The sequence below is a fragment of the Passer domesticus genome, chromosome 1, assembly GCF_036417665.1.
Source record: "Passer domesticus isolate bPasDom1 chromosome 1, bPasDom1.hap1, whole genome shotgun sequence".
Taxonomy (NCBI): Eukaryota; Metazoa; Chordata; class Aves; order Passeriformes; family Passeridae; genus Passer; species Passer domesticus.
In genome coordinates, this window is record NC_087474.1 from 23,749,944 (window position 1) to 23,770,199 (window position 20,256).

Here is a 20,256-nt window from a genome sequence, read left to right on the forward strand (position 1 = left end):
GGAAGAGATGGACACAGACGTGTGCAAAAGACTGAGCAGGCAGCTTGGGGTTCAATACTTCAAGCTTTTTCTTTTCAATATTGTTGTTTTGTTGTATTTTGTTTGGTTTTGAGATACTGACTGCAGCTTACGATTTTTCAAAGTTCTGTTTTGTCAGCAAATTGTTTGCACCTCATGTTTTACCTACACAAGAAACACCCACATTTATTGTTCCAAACTAGTTCAAAGCAGCTCCTTATTCAGGGTAAAAATTGAGTAAACTCTGGCTTCAGACTCTAAACTTGTCTCTGACACTTGGTTTCTTTTTCCTACTGTTGTCTTTTTGCGTGGGTGTGACTTTTCTATTCATTTGTTTATAAAGAACAAACCAATGAATTTTCAAATTCAACATGGAATATCACTTGAGAATTACTTCATCCAGATGACTTTACTAATGACTAATCAAGATCTTGTTGGTTGTATTCTGCTTTTTTTCTGTTTGGAAAAGATTCCTTGTTAAATCTGAAATAAATGTGGAGATTTCTTCCAATGGAAAAGAGGTCTCACTTGGAAAAGGATGAAACCATCAAAATACAGAGCCAGTAATGCCTGAGAACTGAGTTATTAGTGCTTAAGACACTTTTCTCTCTTAATGTACTGAAACACTGCTGTGGAGTTATATTTTGTCTGGTAGAATTTATCAGTGCTGGGGTTATAGCTAAAGACAAAGACAACCTTTTTTGAATGCAGAATGCTGTGATTGCACAGTATCTTAGTTACTCTTTGAATAGTCTCTGCATAATAAGAGGATAACTGGAATTTCTTAAATGCTATAAAATTAAGACAGGGGAATATGCTACAGATGAAGAAGATGAAGACATGGGACCTGTCCTTCCAGGAGGTGACATGGCTATTGAAGTGTTCGATCTCCCTGAAAATGATGACATGTTCTCCCCGAGTGATGTGGACACCAGCAAACTTGCTCACAAATTCAAAGAAGTAAGTTATACATCAGAAAATACTCCTGAATTACATCACTGAACCAGATTTCTAGTTACTTCAGTCCTTGGGTTTTTTCTCTTGAAAACTGGAGTGGTTTTAAGCTTTTTTTATGTTTAGTACTTTGAAATTACTCAAAGATTTCTGCTCAAAAGAAGTAGAACTGGCCTTTGGAGATATTTTGGCATCAGCTTTCAGGTGACTGTTATATTGATGCGGGCAATTTATACATTAACTTTTCAATACAGAAGTTACTCTGCCTCAGCACTTAGTTTGACCACATAGACAAAGTGCAAGTTCATTCATCTCTAGCAGGGTGCTGGGGTTTGGGGTTGGTGTTTTGTTGGTTTTTTTTGGCTTGGTTTGCTTTGTTTTGCTTTGGTTTTTTTAAGGCTCCAATAAAAGGTGACTGGGAAAACCAAACAACAAATGTTAAATTTCAGTGAAGAGAGACAGGTGAAACTCATCCTATGCCATTCCCCAGTAACTCATCAGTGTACAGCCATGTCATGTGTTTGGCCATGTGTTTAGAAAGATGGTCTGTTGGGGAAGCAGCCATACTTCAAGATGGTATTTTACCAAAGTTTTACCAAAACCATGAGAAGTTTATGGTTAGGTAGTGTAGCATGCACCTGTACTAACTGTGGTGTTCATTGTGGTCATTGAATTAATTTCACTACCAAAGTATGGAGGGATATTTCTTCTGTATTTTAGGCTGTGTGCTTTTGATGTGGCTTCTTTTTAAGCTTTCCTGAATTCTCATGCAAATAAAGATATGAAACAATGGATGTACCTAAGCTTGCAGTAATAAGCTGAGTGATGGCAGTAAAGAATGTTTTGTTTTTTTCTTTAAACACAGGAAAATGGAAGGGTTGAAAGTAACCAGAACCTCTCCTTAAATAGGAGATAGAAGCAGCAGAACCTGGGCCCAGATAGGAGTTTTAAAATACCATGATTCCTTTTTTATCCTTCTGCACTTATCCTCTTGCCTCCACTCAAACCAGGTGTTTCATCTTATATAAATATATTGTTACTACCCTCTAGTAAGAGTTATGTGTGCAAAGTAATCACTCAATGAGCAACCAGTCTTTCCCTTTTCTGGTGATAGCCCCTGCAGCCTTTGGGTGCCTCCAGTTATTCATTATTGGTTCCTGAAAGTTTTTTTCATTGCTTAAATTATGATTTTCTCACTCCATATTTCAAGAGTTTCACGCTCTTACACTAATTAGCAGAACATTTAGCTTCATTTTCTAATACTTTGCATCATACATAGAATACAGTCTCAAAGTGGTGGGAATATGCTACCATTCTCCGTGTGCCAGTGAGTTTTCCAAGGCTGTGCAAAACACAGATGCAGTGATGGGCAAGAAACTCACCTTTTAATAAACCACCTTTAAATCTGTGCTTGAATACAGTTTCTGTAAACTCAGGCTGTTGCCATACTTGAGCTTATCCAGCCTGCTTTGAAGTTATTTGCAGACCTGTCCTCTGTAATGGCCTAAAACCGCTGTTTTAGAGCCCAGATGAAGGTACTTTGGGATCCTTGAGTGTAAGTGTAAATGAGAGCCTGAGAAGAAAACATGAAATGCTCCTGCCCAAGAGTGGGCTCTTTCAGCAGCCCACGCAGTTACTGCTGTTCTGAGCACGCCACTTTTGTTTCGTGGATTGTCTTTAAGAGGACACAGCTGCGTTTTGTTGGCTGATGCCGAGTGAGTACATGTATTTTTCTTGGTATTTGCCCTGAATTCTTTCAACACTGGAGGACTTGTTCATGATCACACTGCACAAGCCCACACAGTGTTTTCTGGAATTGTATTTAAAGAATAACTGTTCTTTCTTGTTCTTACTCCGGAGATTAATGAAAGTATTAAGCAAATGGGTAGGACATAATCTTTAAGCATAATAGTTTGACCTAATTACTTGAATTCAGTCTTTGCAACAAAAATCATGTTCCCATACTCTGAGAGTACTCTTATTTAAAATGCCTTGCTTTTGGAATGAAAGTCAGAAGAGAGATGGGCATTCCTGGGTATGCCCAGTGTACTTTTGAAAGTCTTGTTTTCCTGGCTGTAAAGCAGAAAAATAGAACTGATTTTTTTAAACTGCTTTGGGAGAAATAGCTAGAAACTTTATTTTAGCTGTGATGATTGAAGAGAGACAAGATCTGTGGGGAGAAGGGACATTTATGTAAGAATTCATTATTTCATATTTTAATGAAATATATGAAGAAGGGATGATCATTATATGCAAAAACATATAATGATTGCATAAAAATTGCCATGGTGATTATTAGATTCTATTCCATACTTTCCTTCCCAGTGTACTCTTGGTATTTTAACATTTGCTAGACTTTCATCTCATTCTACCTTTTGCAGTCTTGATGAATTCAATCCATTTTCTCTCTAAAAGTTACCTTTTATAACAAGTTTTATTGTTTTGTAGAAAATTAATCAGCTTTTCAAGACATACTTGAATAGGAAATGTGCCAAAAATTACTCAAAATGTCTTTGTTAAAGTAAAGCCTTCACAATTTTATATTGACTTAAAAGCCAAAAAAAACCACACAAAATAGTATCTGCCAAGAATTTGTCTGGCATTAAATAGGACATGGAATAAAGATTTCTGGTCCCCTGTTAGTAAACTTGCTTTAAAAATTTTAGCTATGGAGTCCAGATTTTCTTGCCAAATAGTTGACCCTGCCTGTTGTTTAGTGTAACGTGTAAATGTGTTAGTATTTCTCATCTATTCTACAAGAATAATTAGTTCTTTTTTAAAGAAAGTACATATCCAGCTACACATTTTTCTGTTAAGCAGAAAAATGTCTTCTTTCTTCTGCCTCAGTGGGATCTGCTGTACCATGTACTGATTCAATGATCTGACTGGGTACTCAGTATTCTCTTTTTTTTTAACTTAATAACAGAGAGCACAAAAATAACTGTTAAAAACCATCTGTACCTGAGCAGATTGTCATTTATGCAACAATTTGGAGTTTATTTGTATGTAATAATAAGTTCTTTAAGTGCTCCATATGGATTTGTGGGGTTTCAGAAGAGATGGGAGTGGACTGTCAGCAGGTAGCCTAAGGCTTTGACTCTTGGCTTTTTGACATCATTATTAAGTCTGAAAAGGGGAAAATCTACTAATCCATTATTCCCCTGATTTTATCTCATCATCAGTGTAGCAGAACTAAGCAAAGGTTAGTTTATAAACACCATGAAGTTTTGAGATAGTTCTTTAATAATTTCTCACTATTAACAGGAGTGCAATGGGGAGAAATACCAGTTCTCAATCTCTAAAAATTGTAGATCAGAGGTTGGAATGACTGAGCTCAAAAATTGCAAGTAACCTCTTGCAAATGCTAATTAAAGTGTCTCCTTTTTTCCCTCTAATATGTATATAAAAAGGTGTATGTCCTTCTCAGCTTCCTGGCCTACTAGGTGCAGTAGCTTCACTGGCAACTTTTTGCCATTACACCGGCTCCAGGGCTGCCAAGTGCCCTGTTCCCAGCTGCACTGGCACCTCTCCATCCTGGAGCAGGAGCCCCATGATCCATGGCTTACCTGTGTCTCTGCAAGCTGCTGTAGTCCGTTCATTTCATTTGAAATGAAATCTTCCATCTGCTCTCACTGAGCACAGGAAAAGTCGTAACACTTCTCAGTGCAAAGTCAAAAAGTGAGCATCAGTAACAGATGATTGTGGGGACTAGAAGTTCTTACAGTCTCCTCTGGAAAAAGTGACCAAAAAATGAGTGTTGGGAAGAAGATTCCTAAATGGTGAATCGATGTCTCCTTATTCTGTCCAGCATAAATTGAGGAATTCTCCACCTTAAAGGACTAGATTTATTCATTAATTGAGGCTGATTTGCAAACCAAACTATATCTGAGAGAGTGCGTTTCCTATGCCACAAGAAGGGGCATTCAAGAGATTTCATGTAAAGGGAATTTCTAAATTGGCTTAGAATTTTTTAGAAATACTTGTACTGGTCAGCTCAGTGATTGCTCCTGTTACTTTGAAAATGATTCCTCTCTTCCAGAAGAACTTCTCCTTTGATTAATTTGCACATTTTCTTACTAGCAGCTGGTTCTTCAAGAATGTAGCCATTGCTTCACCAGAGATGTTAGTTTCTGGTTCAATGCAACAACCTCATATCCTCTATTAGCTCACATAAACTATTCCCAAAAGCTCGTGTTTTCTTGTAAAAGAAGTAACCTGCATGTAAAACATGCTTTTCTGTAGCTATTCCTTCTATTCATAAATAATGGACAATGCCTTATCTCCAGTGCAGTGCTGGCTCAGGCTGTAATTCACTTTTTGACCTTGCCCTCAGCTCCATACCCAACATACCCTATTCACTGATTCAGTGTGAGGTTTTGGGGCCTGTCAGTTTGTCCATGCTGCCTGCATTAAATAGTACAGCAGCAGGGATTGGGGTGCAAGCCAGTATTGGGTACATGTGGGTGATAATTTCCATTTGGATTAGGGTTATGCTGTTGGAGCTGTGGTTCAGTTTGTACTTCAGAGCGTTCCTGCAGCATGTGAATAGCAGACTTTTGTGGTAAAACTAAAGGTGTTTCAGGACATTGCCTAATACACTCAGAGCAGTAGGCTCTAGTGGGCTGTTCACTCCCCAGGAACAGACTAATGTAGGTTAGTATGGAAGAAATCCCACAGCAGGTGTGCAGGTGGGTGCCAGGTCCTCCACACCAGCCCTTTCCCTGTACAGATCCCCTGTTGTTGTGGCTGCTTGGTGATGTAACTACAACCTTTAGCACACTGCCTGGGCTGTTAATCTGCTTGCACTCGCTTTGTTGCTTGAATGCTGTTGCTGTTATTTACAGTTTCCCTGTGTAACTGCCCTCAACTGAGATTAGCTGGCTTGTGCAGAGTAACTCCAGCTATTGGTGAAAGATAGCATCAGTTTACCTCTCTTCTTGCATGAAATAAATGTGTGGAATCTTCCCTCAAGGTTTTCCTGACTTCTTGAGTTGTTAAATCACTTATTTCCATATTTGCTTATTTGTAATGTGCCTGCTTTAATCAGTGCAGTGGGACTTTTAGCACTGGGATGTATTTCACATTCACATCAGAGAAGAGCAAAGCCCAGCAGGATAACATCTAATTTTTTTAAACATAAGACATTTGGTTTTGCTAAACAGATTGGATGTTCTGATTTGAAATTATGAGTGGTTAGACGGCATCCTATCTTTAATTAGGTTGCACAGACTGAGTCATTTTGCAAGCTAGACATTTTAATTTACAATCTACTGCACTGCAGCACTCTTCGGGGCCTTCTGCTGTGTAATAAGGTATTCAACTTGCAGCACAGGCTTTAAAAATACCGGAGTACTCTCTGTGACTTCACTTGTTTATTTTATGTTTTCAATTCTAGTTGCAAATCAAACATGCAGTTACAGAAGCTGAAATTCAGAAGCTGAAGACAAAGGTAAGAATCACTATATGGTTAATACATAATGGTTTTTTCTTCATGCAAAATCAGATCTGGAGATGTATCTTTATGTGGGTGGAGAAGTCACCATCCTTATTAAAGGCTGATTAAGAAGCGCAGTGGCTCAGCTAAATCTTGTCTTGGTGTATATTCTCTATTCCAAGTTTCGAGTAAAAAGCTTAAGTGCTGCTATTAAAAGAAAGCACCAACTTTTGTAGCTTCAATTAAACATATGTTTTAAGGGGTATCATAAGAACTAAATGGCAGATTGCTAGTTTTAAAATTCTGATGCATTTTTTCAGGTTTTAAAGTTATATTTGGATTGAATATTCAATTTGAAGTTAGTAGGTTTTTATTTACAAGTGATGCTAAAGTATCCCTGCACTACTTTCCAATATTGGCATTTTTTAAAAACCTGATTTGTTTAAAGGTATTTAATAGAAATTATTTTTATATACAGAAGAAAAAGTGTTGTTTCATATTGTTTCAGTTCTCTTTAAAAGATATTCCAGGAAGGAAAAATAGGATCAGTTTAAAAGAAAACATTATCTCGCAATCAGTTGTTAGCTAATAAATTAAATTTGCTATAGCAATAAAAAAGAATTGGGTTTTTTTTACTAGGGTAACCTTTATGGGAACCTAACTCATTATTCAGTTGTTCAGCAATAATAGGTTTTATAATGACATCCTTCTCTATGAGTATATTATAAAGGAAGTAAAAATAAGAAAAAGAGAAAATCGTACTTCAGGAAAATATTTTAGATTATTATTTGTTTCCAGCAGCATTTGCACTCACTATTATTTTGTATTTTGCATAGTGTTTATCAAATCTGCATAAGTTACTGTTAAAAAAAATTTCAGAGTACAACTTTTTTCTGTAAGGACAATTTCTGTTGTCCTGTTTCAGTCCAGAAAGTCAAAAATATTTTCTTCCTTTGCTTTCCAGTTCCAATCTAGCAATTGGTACCACACAGTTGATCCCTTGGGTTTGTGCCAAGGCCCATTGACTTGATGGCATCAGCGTGTGGGTGTAAACATTCCTCTGTGCAAATCCATTTGCAAAATGAGGGTTAATGTGCCTTTTAGTGTTGGAGCTTTTTACCTCATATTTACAATAGAGCTGAAGAAAATGTGACTAATTTAGATATATTATTAATAAAACTGCAAACAAATTAATTTTTTTGGTGTTTATCATCCATAATGCTAGCAGAACTGCCTAGAACAAATTAAGCACTCTTGATAAATAAACAGGGATGTTCAGGCATTTTTTGTTTACTAAATTATAGGAGCTAAATCCCACAAGATGCTGTATAACCCTACCCTAATCCAGCACCAAACACTGAAACCTGCAGGTAGCTTCAGTTACCAAATGAGAACAGTAAAACAAAACAAAAAATCTGGTAATCCAATTCCCCCGTCCTAAAATAAGAAATGTCATAATTTTCTGAAAGTGTGTAAATGCTTTATAGCACCTGAGTCACATGCACAAAGCAAAATGCATCCCATGTGCTGGCTGATTAACCCTGCAGTTTGTCTGGGTACTCCACTATTGACATTTTTAAATGTCAGCCAGTCAAATAGGTTAGTATAACCCAGGGAAGCATAGAGGCTGCACTGGAACACTGAGCAAAATCTTGCTTGGTTCTATGAGAAAGAATAATACGTGTATCAGCCTGTTTTCTTTGTCCTGGAACACTCTTCCCACTCCTAGCATATTGCTATTGCAGTTACTGATTTACTGATCCTCTCTATTTGTGTTGTTGGAATTAATCTTGAACTATTAGGCTGCACTTTGCAGCTTTTTATGGACTGCTTCTCTACTCCTTTGTTCAGCTGCAGGCTGCTGAGAATGAGAAGGTGAGGTGGGAATTGGAGAAGACCCAACTCCAGCAGAACATTGAGGAGAATAAGGAAAGGATGATGAAATTAGAGAGTTATTGGATTGAGGCACAAACCCTGTGTCACACAGTGAATGAGCACCTCAAGGAGACGCAAAGCCAGTATCAGGCTCTGGAGAAGAAATATAACAAGGCAAAGAAATTAATCAAGGATTTTCAGCAAAAGTAAGCAGCTACACCAAGCTCAACAAATGACTTAGTGGCCAGTTAGAAAACATTTATGTGATATATTTTTAAATATGAAACCCACTGTTAAACACCTGTAAGGTAAACACTATTTTCCACTTTTTTATTTATGAAAAACATGGACTCTTTCTGTTATGGAAAAGTGCTAGTATTCAAGTTGTAGTCATACTGTACCTAAATAAAGATCTAGTCTGTAATGTTTCAGAGTTAGGAGATAGCTCGATGTAATTGCAAACAACTAAGAGTAAACACAGTAAAGCATTTGATTAGCAAAGTTTGCAGCAATTAATATGAGTATTGTATCAGCTGGATTCATTCCTGCTGTGTACTAATGTAACATCAAAAAGAATATTGTTTTGTTACATTTTACATTTTATTTTTCTTCTTCTTGTAGATGCCAAGAATGTTTGAGCTGAGTTGAGCTAACTGATGATTTCCCGGCCCCCTCTGTTTCATGTGGTCCCCTCTCCCTGGTGGCTAGCAAGAATAAAAACATCTTACATTTCTATAACAACTTCCATTCCCCAAATTAATTTTATTTGCATCAGCAGCAGCAGCTTTTTTCATTTTCTGCTGAAATACACTTATTTAAAGAGGAAAACTCAAAGACACGCAGCAATGTCAAATGATAATTTGGATTGCAGAAATGAATATCCCATTAAAAAGGGGGTTAGATTATCAAAATATCATTACTATGTTGGGATTCCGTGACTGTTCCAAAACTAGTTTGTATCCTGTGTGCTTTCTATTACAAATTTGTTTTATATTCAAAATAAAAAGAGATTGAACAAGTCACTAGAATGAGTCTGGATAGCTTTCCATTGACATTCTGCTTTATATTAGTAAAAGATCTAGTCAGTTGTTTTTAAATACCCAGACTCCTTAACTGACATAACGTATTTCCTTTAGAAAATTCAATTTGTACCTGCAACCTTACAGGTTGTCTGTTCTGTGAAGGAGCACAGTCGTACCCTAGCAAAATAGGGACTCTATGTCCTACAACATAGAGCAGCATAAACTAAGCGATGTTGGTTTTGTTTTAAACACAGATTAGGAAAATAAACCAGTTTAACTGTTTTGATTATTAGTAAAAACTGAGATTTTTTTTTCTTTTCCAGATAAGTTGCTCTTGCCATTTTTATATTATTGCCTAGCATATTCACTTAGACTAATTGCTTAGGGTTTTGTCCTGATTGCAGTTTCGTAGTTCTTACTGAGAAAGTGATAAATTATTTGGTAAGGACAGATTTTTCCGATGAGTAGCAAAACATTTTTTTTTCACTCTGATTGCTTTGATGACAGCAAATACATCTTTTTTTTTTCCCCTAAGAGAACTTGACTTCATCAAACGCCAGGAAGCTGAACGAAAGAAAATAGAAGATTTGGAGAAAGCACACCTTGTAGAGGTTCAAGGCTTACAGGCTCGTGTGAGTAGCATTTACTCTTATACATGAAGAATGAGACAATTCTGTGTGATATTCTGGAAAAACAGCATCTCTAATGTGGAGGGTGCATTGGGATGAATATTGTGGGTAATACTGTGCTGTATTTCTTTCAGATACAAGACTTGGAAGCAGAAGTTTTCAGGCTAATGAAGCAAAATGGAAGCCAGGTTAACAATAACAACAACATTTTTGAAAGGCAGACATCTTTTGGAGAAGTTTCTAGAGGAGATCCAGTGGAAAATCTAGATACTAAGCAAGTGACCTGCCTGGATGGCTTAAGTCAAGGTTTGTTTGAACCAAAGCATAACTCCTATGAATCACAGAATCATAGAATAGTTTGGGTAGGAAGTACCTTAAAGATCATTTATTTCCAGCCCCCCTGCCATGGACAGGGACACCTCTCACTAGACCAAGTGGCTCAAAGCTGCCTCCAACCTGACCTTGAACACTTCCATGGATGGGGCAGCCACAGCTTCTCTGGACAACCTGTTCCAGTGTCTCACCACCCTCACAGTAAAGAACTCCTTCCACATATCTAACCTGAATGCCCCTTCTTTCAGTGTGAACCATTCCTGCTTGTCACTACAGCTCCTGACAAAGAGTTCCTCACTGCCTTCCCTGTGTGCCCCTTCAGATGCTGGAAGGTTGCTATGAGGTTTCTGCACAACCTTCTCTTTTCCAGGCTGAAGAGCCCCAACTTTCTCAGCCTGTCTCCATGGGGAGGTGCTCCAGTCCCCTTGTCAACATCATGGTCTTCTTCTGGACTTGGTCCAACAGTTCCATGTCCTTCTTAGGCTGGGAGTCCCAGAGCTGAATGCAGCATTCCAGGTGGGGTCTCATGAGAGCAGAGGGGCAGTATCACCTCCTTTGAGGGGGCACCCTGCTTTTCATGAAGCCCAGGATGCCTAGAAACTGTAATATTATTGATTTCTCTGTTGAAAAATAAAAAAAAAAAAGGCAATGCATTATGAAATAAATTAATTTCTAGCAAGCACAGAGGTGTTTTATTAAAATCAATATTTTAGCAGTTTTTTCATGTGTGGACCCCAACGATATTGCCTTAAAAACAAATCAATATGAATTACATTTTTAACAAGTTATGTGTATAACAAAGAGCTAGTCCTGCTGAAATGGTATTAGATGATATGCAGACCTTCAGCAGTTGGTTTGTACAAGTCTTCACAGACCTGTTGTTTTCTGTCAAGTGTTAATTTTAGTGAAACCTCTGAAGTTCAAAAAAGCATCAAGGATGACAAGAAATTTTGTGTTTCTGCCATAGAGACTCAGTAAGTGTTATAAAACATTTAATACTTAGCAGAGTTGTTAACATAAATCCTTTCAGTAGTTTCTCCCCTTTCAGGAGAAGAAATTATGTTTTCTTCACTTGACTCAGAAAAATGATGCTTACATGTACTAATGTAACAATGTCAACACACATCTATGGCTCAAGAGCTCAAATCCAGGAATTTCTATGTGTAAAAAAAAAAGGAAAAATTGTACAATTCATTCTATAAAGTTGAAAGTTCTTAATATAGTATTAAAAATCTGCATGTCAGTGCTTCAAAATTACGTTTTTATTATGTATCCGTGCATTTGCATGAAAATTTTCAAAGAGCTGCCCTTTTTCACATTGAAAATGTTTTCCTGGAGAAATGTTACCAGTGTTAATTATTTCTGAATGTTAGACTAGATGATCTCTGAATTTAAACACCCAAGTTCAACCACATGAATACAAACACAGATTATTTGCTAGGAAAAATTGGTAATCGGCAATGATTTTTTGGAAGCAGAAGCTGCATAGTTAGACCTTAGATTCCGGGCTGCATTTGTCGTTTTAACAAGAGGAAAAAAACTTCATTTTTAAAAATAAGTATGTCTTTAAATATACTGCAGCACTCTTTGACTTCCATATACCTTTTCCTGTAAATTCTGTGTCAGTTTCTGAGGTTTGTATCAGACTCTAAAGTAGTGATACTTTCTCTGCAAAGAGCCTACACCTCTGTATTGCTCTTGTTTGAACCTTTTAAGAAAAGAACTTGCCATCAACCCATGTGTGTTTGCAGAGGAGCTATGAAGGGCAGGGGAGTTGTCCACGATGGACAGCTGGAGGTGAGTAGAGTCTCTCTGGTGCTGTGGGTTGTGCACACTGCCTTTGTGACATTCACACAGGTGCTCCAGTCTCTTTTGTGGCTCATGTTTGGCCAGTATAACATATGCTTCTTGATCAAGCCTCTGCATTGGGTTCCTGGGGTAGACTGCATGTAGACAGCCACATCCCAGAATTTTCTCCAGAGGTTTGCAGGTCTGTTTTCCATCAAAAAATAGGGCATGTAAAAATACAATATTTTAATTAAAATTGTATCAAGGATGTTTTTTTTCAGTGTGATCTGAGGTGTTTATTACATTCTTGCATGGTTGGGGACTTGGGAAGGAGCAGTGGATGCAGCCTGATGGTTGCAAGCATTTGAGTATAACTGTTCCTGACGCTCCAGTGCTCTGGCCGTGTTCAGCATCCTGCCAAGACTGCACAACTCCTCAGGCTGTAACATAACCTCACACTGAGCTTAAGGGGCTGCCAGTAACATCAGTGGAAGTCAAAAAGAGAAAACCAAAACTAGCATGGCCCACATAATTCTTCCTTTGCTTTGCCAGGGAATACTAGACTTTGGATGGCATTTCCTTTACAAATATATGGTTTATTCTGAGAGCCCAGCAGTGCATTGTACCCTTCTGGTTAAGGGATCATGAGCCGTGTCTGCAGTAGACAATCAAGCTGTTTACTGGCAGGAGCCAGTGGTTTGAAATCTGAACAGCTCAGTGCTGAGGCCAGCTCTGACAGTCTCAGACTTTGACATCTCTGTGCAAGTTCCCGTTCAGCCACTTTGTGTTTCTGCTTTCTGGGTGCCTTTGGATACCCAGGGATGCGTCAGTTCACAGAAGGAGATTTTAAATTCTGTTAGCCTATCTAATGGAAAACCAGTGGGAGTACAGGCGAGCTCTTTCCTGCTTCCCTGTGGTACTGAAATAGTTCAGATGGAAGAACACTGAAGTCAAGTGGTTGAACGTCTGGTGAAAGAAAGTCTCGTTACATTGACTCTGAGAGTGAAATAAGACCTATTATGGCTTTTATGTGAGAGATTCTCCAGACACCCCAGTGAGTTGGGAGATTACTGCAGCATCATGTGAGGTTGTGGGTTTGTGCTGGGAGCTGTGAGGGCCAGCATCTCTGCAGAAGAGGGAGCTGGGACTGGGGGTGGCAGCACGTGTGCCTGGGGCAGAGACCATCTGACAGCAGCCCAGTTCCACTGCAGCAAAGCAGGGCAAGATGGGGTGGAGGAAGTAGGAAGCTCCAGGCCCAGACTGCTTTAAGAAGGCCCATATGAGCATGTCTGTAAATACCATTTGCAAGCCTGTGTTTATAGTTTCCATAATTCCAGCAGGGAAACAAAGGGATGTAGAAGTCTGTACACCTGAAAGAAAAAATACAAGCAGTTCAAGTTATGACCGTGTGTAGTTTCCTGTGGAATACTTAGGGCAGTAGCATCATTGCAAGTCAGATAATGCTAATTATTCTGGAGCATTATGTGAAGTTATACATAGGAGAAAAGCAAAAATATCTGTAAGACCAGATTTTAATTTATTAGTGTATTCTGAATGCAGTATACAGGCAAGTAAATTAATCTAATGGATTATGGTTTGGTTTTTACTGTGAGGGTTGAAAATAAATTGTTAAAGTGTAAGACTCTATTCTTTTTCCAGTACAAAATACTAAAGCACCTTTTAAAATATTTCTAGTCTTAGTCACTGCAGCTTTGAAAAATGTTAAATCTGTTGCAATACTCAGATTTCATTTGAGTGCATGGTTGATAGCTAAGACAAGTACAACTATGTTAGTTTTAGCTCTAGAGGTAAGTCATATATGAAGTGTTCAGTATACCCTGCTCACGAGACATTCAGGAATCAGGTGTCTTTGAAGACAGGCAAGTAAGATGGTCATTGTTCATTTTTTATATTAAATACTTCTCCGGTTTTCATGTAACACACAATGAAGTTTATGCCCTGGTGGAGAACTCTCTGTGGGTCAAGCACATGCAGCTCCTTCTGAGAGAGTCTAAGAAGATCTACTTTCAGGGCTGGTACAGCTGAATTTGTGTGGTCATCTGTGTAACAGTGAGAATACTTCATTGAATTCTTAAATATCTGCAGTTGGTTCTTTGCTATGCCCGTAATGAATCTGTACAGATAAACTTGTTTATGCAAATAACTTCTTCTGGGGGTACTATGGGAGTTACAAAGGTACAGGTGCAAGTAAAATGTGTCTTTTCTAACCGAAATTATTCTATGATTCTGTGCAAAGTGCATGTGCATGCAATTGTTTGTACAATTCCTTTTCTTAGGAAAAAGTAATGAAAGATGCTTTTGTTAAACAGTTTCAAATCATGTTTCCACACAGATTTCAATGAAGCCGTTCCAGAAACAGAGAGGCTGGACTCCAAGGCACTGAAGACTCGAGCTCAGCTCTCGGTGAAGAACAAGCGGCAGAGGCCGTCCAGAACGCGGCTGTATGACAGCATCAGTTCAACTGATGGGGAGGACAGCCTGGAGCGAAAGGTGAGAAGGGCTCTACCCTCTCTTTCCAGCTTCCTGTGGAGTGCTAGATTGCCCCTGTAAGTCATTTCATCCTCTGTCTTTATCCTTTTGTTGTAGCACAGGCAGTATTTATTCCTCTGTGGCCGGTCTGCTGTGAGTGTACTTGAGTGATGTGCAAGTCCAGTCTCCTTTTGAGTCGGCACACCTGTTGTTTTGGTTCTGTTGTGTTTTAACTGGAATCCTGGTCTTTTTGATTTACATGTGCTTTATAATGCAGAGTGGGTCTTTTCATTTATGCAGAAGGTGAAAGGAGCTTGAATTGTGCGTTTTTCTATTTGTTATTTTGTTACTATAATTGATACAATATTTGCTCATTGTTTTGTCCTATTCTGACTTCATCTGAAAGCAGATACCAATAAACAACACTGTGTTGTACCAATAAACAACATCAAAGGGTAATGCCTTGAACTGCTACAGCATTTCATACAAATAGAAAGCTAAATAATGAATAAAAGAATTGCATGTTCAAAGTAAATCTTGCTCTGTTTGCTTACTAAGTGGTATAACCTGCTTTATAATCTCTTATACCAACAGCCATCACACAGTTACAGTAGTCCCATGCACATTTCAAAATCACCACTGCCCTTATGCATGAGAGCATCCTCACCAGCATCAGATTCTGGTGCTTCCTCCCTCTCCCCCGTGGCTAGCAGTGCAGCAATCTCACTTGACAACCTAACTGAAAACCAAGAAGAAGAACAGCACCACAAAGGAGGTGTCCTTTCCCCATATGCTCGGGGAGACACTCCACTTTCCTCTCCTTCAAAATCTGGGCACAGCTCTGAAGCATCTCCTTTGCACCACCCAGCTGGCAGGAATATTTTACAGGATAAAGGTATTACTGTTTCTTTTACAATAAATTGATGCATCATTTTGATCACTTAACAGCTATCTACTTTATTACCTTTTGTTGTGCAGTGGTACCTTAGCAACTAGAAGGTCATCGTCTTGTAATTTCTTTTGCCTACCTGGAAGTCAAAAACTTGTATATGGTATAAGAAAAGGACAAAGTTTGAAAATGGGATAGGGAACTGCTTACTTTCTTTTCTTCAGGCTTTCTTGGAACTCACTGAAAAAAAAACCAGCGAAATTGCACTTAAGAAAACATTGTATTGTGGTTTTTTAAAAAAAAAAAACATTATTTGACCTTGGGTCACCTCCATATTAGAAACATGCTTAACACAGTGTACTTTCTCAAATAATGTGATTTTGGCACTGCTAGATGGTTTTTTTTGGAGGGCGCGGAAAGGAGTGTAAAGCAAGAACAGCAGATTGCAGCTTTTAATTGCTGAGAGGAAGCAAAGTCTAGGTTTAATGACAGGTTAGTGGAGATTGCTCATTTACAGAAAAAAATAAAGTAATTTCTTGTTGAGGTTGTCCTCATTGTTGCTAATTTGATTCAGACTCTTGAAAGGCTAGATGGATAAAACAGGATACAATCATATGTTGATCGGGTGTATGTCTCAGATGGCAGTTTATTATAAGAATTAACAATATGATATGTTGCAAAACACAGAGCTGTCCTTTTTAGATGCATTTCAAAGTCAGAATTAACATTTGACACTACTTCAGCATTCTTAGCAATGCACCTTGCATTCTGAAACTATCACATAAGTTAAAATACATAAAAAATTGTTCATAAGTGAGGTCTGCAGGACTAGGTCTAGAGAGGTTTATGACAGACTTTGACTTGCTTGAAGTGACTGAAAAGATAAATTTTTTGAAGATTTATGTTTGTGTGTCTGACTTGCTACTGATTTAAACCCTGTTTCTTCTTCATCTTTATACAGAACTTTCACACAGGTTTATGAAAGACAGCATTATGAAACTTTACTGAATTTAGGAAAGGTTAATATATTGCAAAAATTTTTACATGAGTTCTGAAATTGCTAGTTGTAACTAGGTTAAATTGTTAAGGATTCCAAGTTAGATTCAATATTTGAGTTTTGCAAGTAAAAATAAGGGTGTGAACATAAGATTGTGCCTTTAGAAACTCAGCTTGAATGTGTGATTGGTTTGTCAGGGAAGTTCTAAATCCTTCACTTCCAACTGATGTATGAAAAATACCTTGATAAAAAATTAGTGGAAACTAACCTTGTAGTGCAAGGAATAGGGCATTGCATTCCACCCACTGTGTCACACTTTCCATTTTAGGTTTGAAAAACAATCTCTGTCTAAATATTGCTGTCATGCTTTCCTCATTGTGACTGTTAAGTAAACAACCAGTGCTTTTTGGTGTGTCCAGGTTCTGCTGAGTAATACATTAGAATTAACCAGAGAAATATAATTTCAAGTAGAAAAAATCATATTTAGTAAGTCCTAATAAAAAAAGAAACAAGTTATTTGGCAACAAGTGTTGCAGCAATGCTATTTTAAATGATTGTTAATTTGGCTGTTAAACTCACAGCTCAGAAAATAAAAAAAGACATTACATTTGTTTTATGTGTTCAGGTGGGGTTTTTTAGAGATGAAAAGAGAGCACCTCTGTGGACACACACATGGCCATGGGTTAGTCTCTCAATAGCACAAGTGAGCATTAGCAAGCTCACATTTGTGTTTTCTTCTTTTCCTTACAAGATCCTGCAGTGTTGTGGGAAGGGCGGAAGTGGCATGAGATTAGTTTCATTGCAAAATGATGAGCTTAGAACCACAGCTTTTTCATGTACGTGTGCTGAGTTTATTTTCTTCAGTTCTGCCTGGTTTGTGCAACAGCAGCATCCTTTGATAAGGAGGCAGCGAGGTGACAGCAGTGGGCAGTGCTCACTGACACGAGGCTGCTGCAAGTGCTGTGTGCCCGTGGGCAGGGGACTGAGCTCTGGTGTCTTCCACATCCATCAGCCACACATTACTGCAGCTTTCAGCTGGAGGTGATGGATTAAACAGCTTCTGTGTGATTTATTCTGAGAAACCAGCTTTCCCTTACCTTCCCTAAAGAACTTCAAGGAGCCGGGGAAGACGCACCTGACCAGGGTGCCAAATTCTGTCCTGCCCAGGCAGGGCACCTGTGCCTCTGGTGCTTGGTGGCTGCCATGTGCAAGCATTGAGTAATTCCTCCATGCAAGACGCTGTAGGTTCAATCCACACTGCCACTGCAGCTGGTTTTGGGACCTAGCCTATCCGTACTCCACTGTGTCCCATAGCCAGCACAAATATTTTCCTCAGCAAGTCATCATTATTTAAAGGGCCCTGGCTGGCCCCAGCTGTGTGGGAGGGGGATCGTAGGGATATAAGAGCTTGAACAGAAATTTGCCATTCCAAGTAGCTGCTGTGTATTCCAACTAAGCTCTCCAGGCTGTTTTTTCTACTACAGCAGCAAAACATCCATCTACTAAATGCTTTAATTATTTGCCCAACACAAAACCACTGTACTTCATAATTTCTCGACTTTCAGTAAGAAATTTCTCAAAAAACCCACTACCCCTTGCCCTGAATGCCACTTGCCCCACTTGCTTGTGAATAGCTAGTGTGAAAATAAATGTTGCCAGTTTTAATTCTTGTGACAATTTTGGCAGTGGTTAAATGAGAAGTGTGCACTAAAGGTCAATGAGAAACTGTTGGAGGAAACAGGAAAGCAGTGTGCACAGTGTAGGGTTGATGCAGACTGTGCATTGCCTAAAGTTCTCCTCTACCTCCTTGAGGAATGGCTTTATTCTTTGGAGACTTCATCTTGCTTCTGGCATTCTTTGTATTACTTTATTTTGTTTTCTTTTTTTGAATGAGGTTGCTTGTTAGTTGTTCTTGAAATTTATTTTTTTTAACATAAGGACTTGTGTTGATGGAAATAGTATGGCTTTTAGTGTGGGTATTGCAAAAGGCTCATTTTCCTACTGTTCAGAGGATTTAACCAATTAATTGCACAATTTTTTTTGCTCAAATGAAAATTTGGGCAGATATTATCTACAAAAGCAACACACAAAGTTCTGTACACATAGTTGACTGTCCTGTGATAGTGCTGTGGTGCTTGGGGTTAATTTTGAGGGTTCAATTTAAGTCAACAACAGTAGGAGAAATCCACAAACCCAGCAGTGCTTCCAGTTAAAAGTTGTGTGTGTCTGAGGTCACATTGCAAAAGCCACCAAACCACAAGTGACATGAATGACTGACCTTCATTTGCTTCCTCTAGGGTATTTGGGAACACTCTTTATGTTTAAGAGTCACAGTGTCTGAATTTTTAAACACACAGTAGTGTGTTTTCTTTTAGTTTCTGTATAGATTTCACAGGATGTTTGCCAGACTCGGGTTCATTGTTTTGGCTTTATAGGTACTGCAGCCTGTTTCCTCTTTAGAATTTAATAGCATTGGTAGAAGAGGTCAAAAATTGATAGGTGCCTCAAGGCAAATTTATTGACTAAGCTACATTTAGGTTTTGGGCGGGGGAGGGGGTTGTTGTTTGTTTTTTAATTCAGAATGGTTAAATTTTAGGTTACATGTTAAGTTTAACAAAGATGTTTGGGCTAAACTGATTAACTATTTCATAGCATGTCCATCATAAAAAGTACCCTGGGCTCCAAAATTGAAAAAAGAATTTTAGGAGTAATTTTGGAAGTAAAGCATACATAGCAAATGAATTCTGTAAAAATAAATGTAAGCAAACTACTGCTGACTTTAAAAATTGATTCACTGGAATGTTTGCCTATAAATACTTTCTGTTGTTCAATTTATTACATAGTCATTAAAACTGAATCAATATTGACTTTTGGTTTTCTTTAATTAAAGTTTTTATGTATTTTTGAATTCTGACATTATTTATTTTATTCCTGTTCACATCATCTTCCTAAAAATGAGAATTCCCCTAATTAAATTGTGTACTCACACAAAAGTACATGTTTGGGTATCTAATTATGAAAAGATACACAAAGTATTCTGGATGGAAAGTACCAATTAAAATTAATAATGTACATTCTTCCATGTACAAATGTGTCCTAGATGGTGCCACAAGCGCTCAGGCAGCAAGAACAGCTAGCCCTACTATAGGGCATACAGAAAAACTAAAGAGAAAACTTGCAGATCTTGGGTAAGTTTTTTTTTTAATTTAGCATACATTTTTTTCTTCATTAAAAGGATTGAAAGTAAAATTTCTAAGATGTTTCCTGATGTTTTCTAATATTCTTATAGGGCTCCCTTGAGAAGGAGTTCAAGCAAGGGCAAGAAGCGGAAGGAGAAAGAAGCTGTTAGGGTGGCCTGTGGCAGTAGGTATGGCTGAGAGACTGGGGATGTGAGAAATTGTGTGCCAGAAACACTGGAAAAACCTAATCATCCTAGCAGATGGACTATTAACAGCCCCACTGACTTCATAAATAAGTGTTAAGCTTTGAGATAACCTAAACCTAGATTCCTTGGCTCACAAAAGACTGACATATAATCTAAAGATACTTGGAGGTTTATAATGTCGTAGAATCATAACATTTCTCAAGCTGGCAGTGACTCTGAAGAATCATCAAATCCAAGTGCTGCTGTTGCATCCACTAATGGGATTTGCAGAAATAGATTTTCAGAGCAGCCCTTCAAGATGCACCCAGTCAGTTAATAATGTCCATGAACCAGAAACCTTGACACAATTTTTTTTTAAGCCCCCCAAGTGAGGTTGAGCAGCAGCTGTTCACTGCAGCTTTGCAGCACCCACACTAGGAATGCTTTTAGAAATTTTTTTTTT

General features: G+C 38.2%; 1 protein-coding gene across 7 annotated transcripts in view; it reads left to right on the forward strand.

The window, feature by feature from the left end:
• PPP1R9A (protein phosphatase 1 regulatory subunit 9A) overlaps window positions 1-20,256 on the forward strand; it is a 131,155-nt gene that overhangs the window by 95,526 nt on the left and 15,373 nt on the right. For 4 of the 7 annotated variants that reach the window (XM_064410536.1, XM_064410561.1, XM_064410526.1 and 1 more), the window contains exons 7-15: window positions 823-978; window positions 6,368-6,421; window positions 8,258-8,487; window positions 9,839-9,935; window positions 10,067-10,238; window positions 14,407-14,564; window positions 15,138-15,438; window positions 19,530-19,617; window positions 19,719-19,796. In XM_064410536.1, the coding sequence (XP_064266606.1) occupies window positions 823-978; window positions 6,368-6,421; window positions 8,258-8,487; window positions 9,839-9,935; window positions 10,067-10,238; window positions 14,407-14,564; window positions 15,138-15,438; window positions 19,530-19,617; window positions 19,719-19,796 (1,334 nt within the window). The remainder of the gene's footprint in view (window positions 1-822; window positions 979-6,367; window positions 6,422-8,257; window positions 8,488-9,838; window positions 9,936-10,066; window positions 10,239-14,406; window positions 14,565-15,137; window positions 15,439-19,529; window positions 19,618-19,718; window positions 19,797-20,256) is intronic. The other 3 variants (XM_064410566.1, XM_064410569.1, XM_064410552.1) reach the window with 2 other exon arrangements.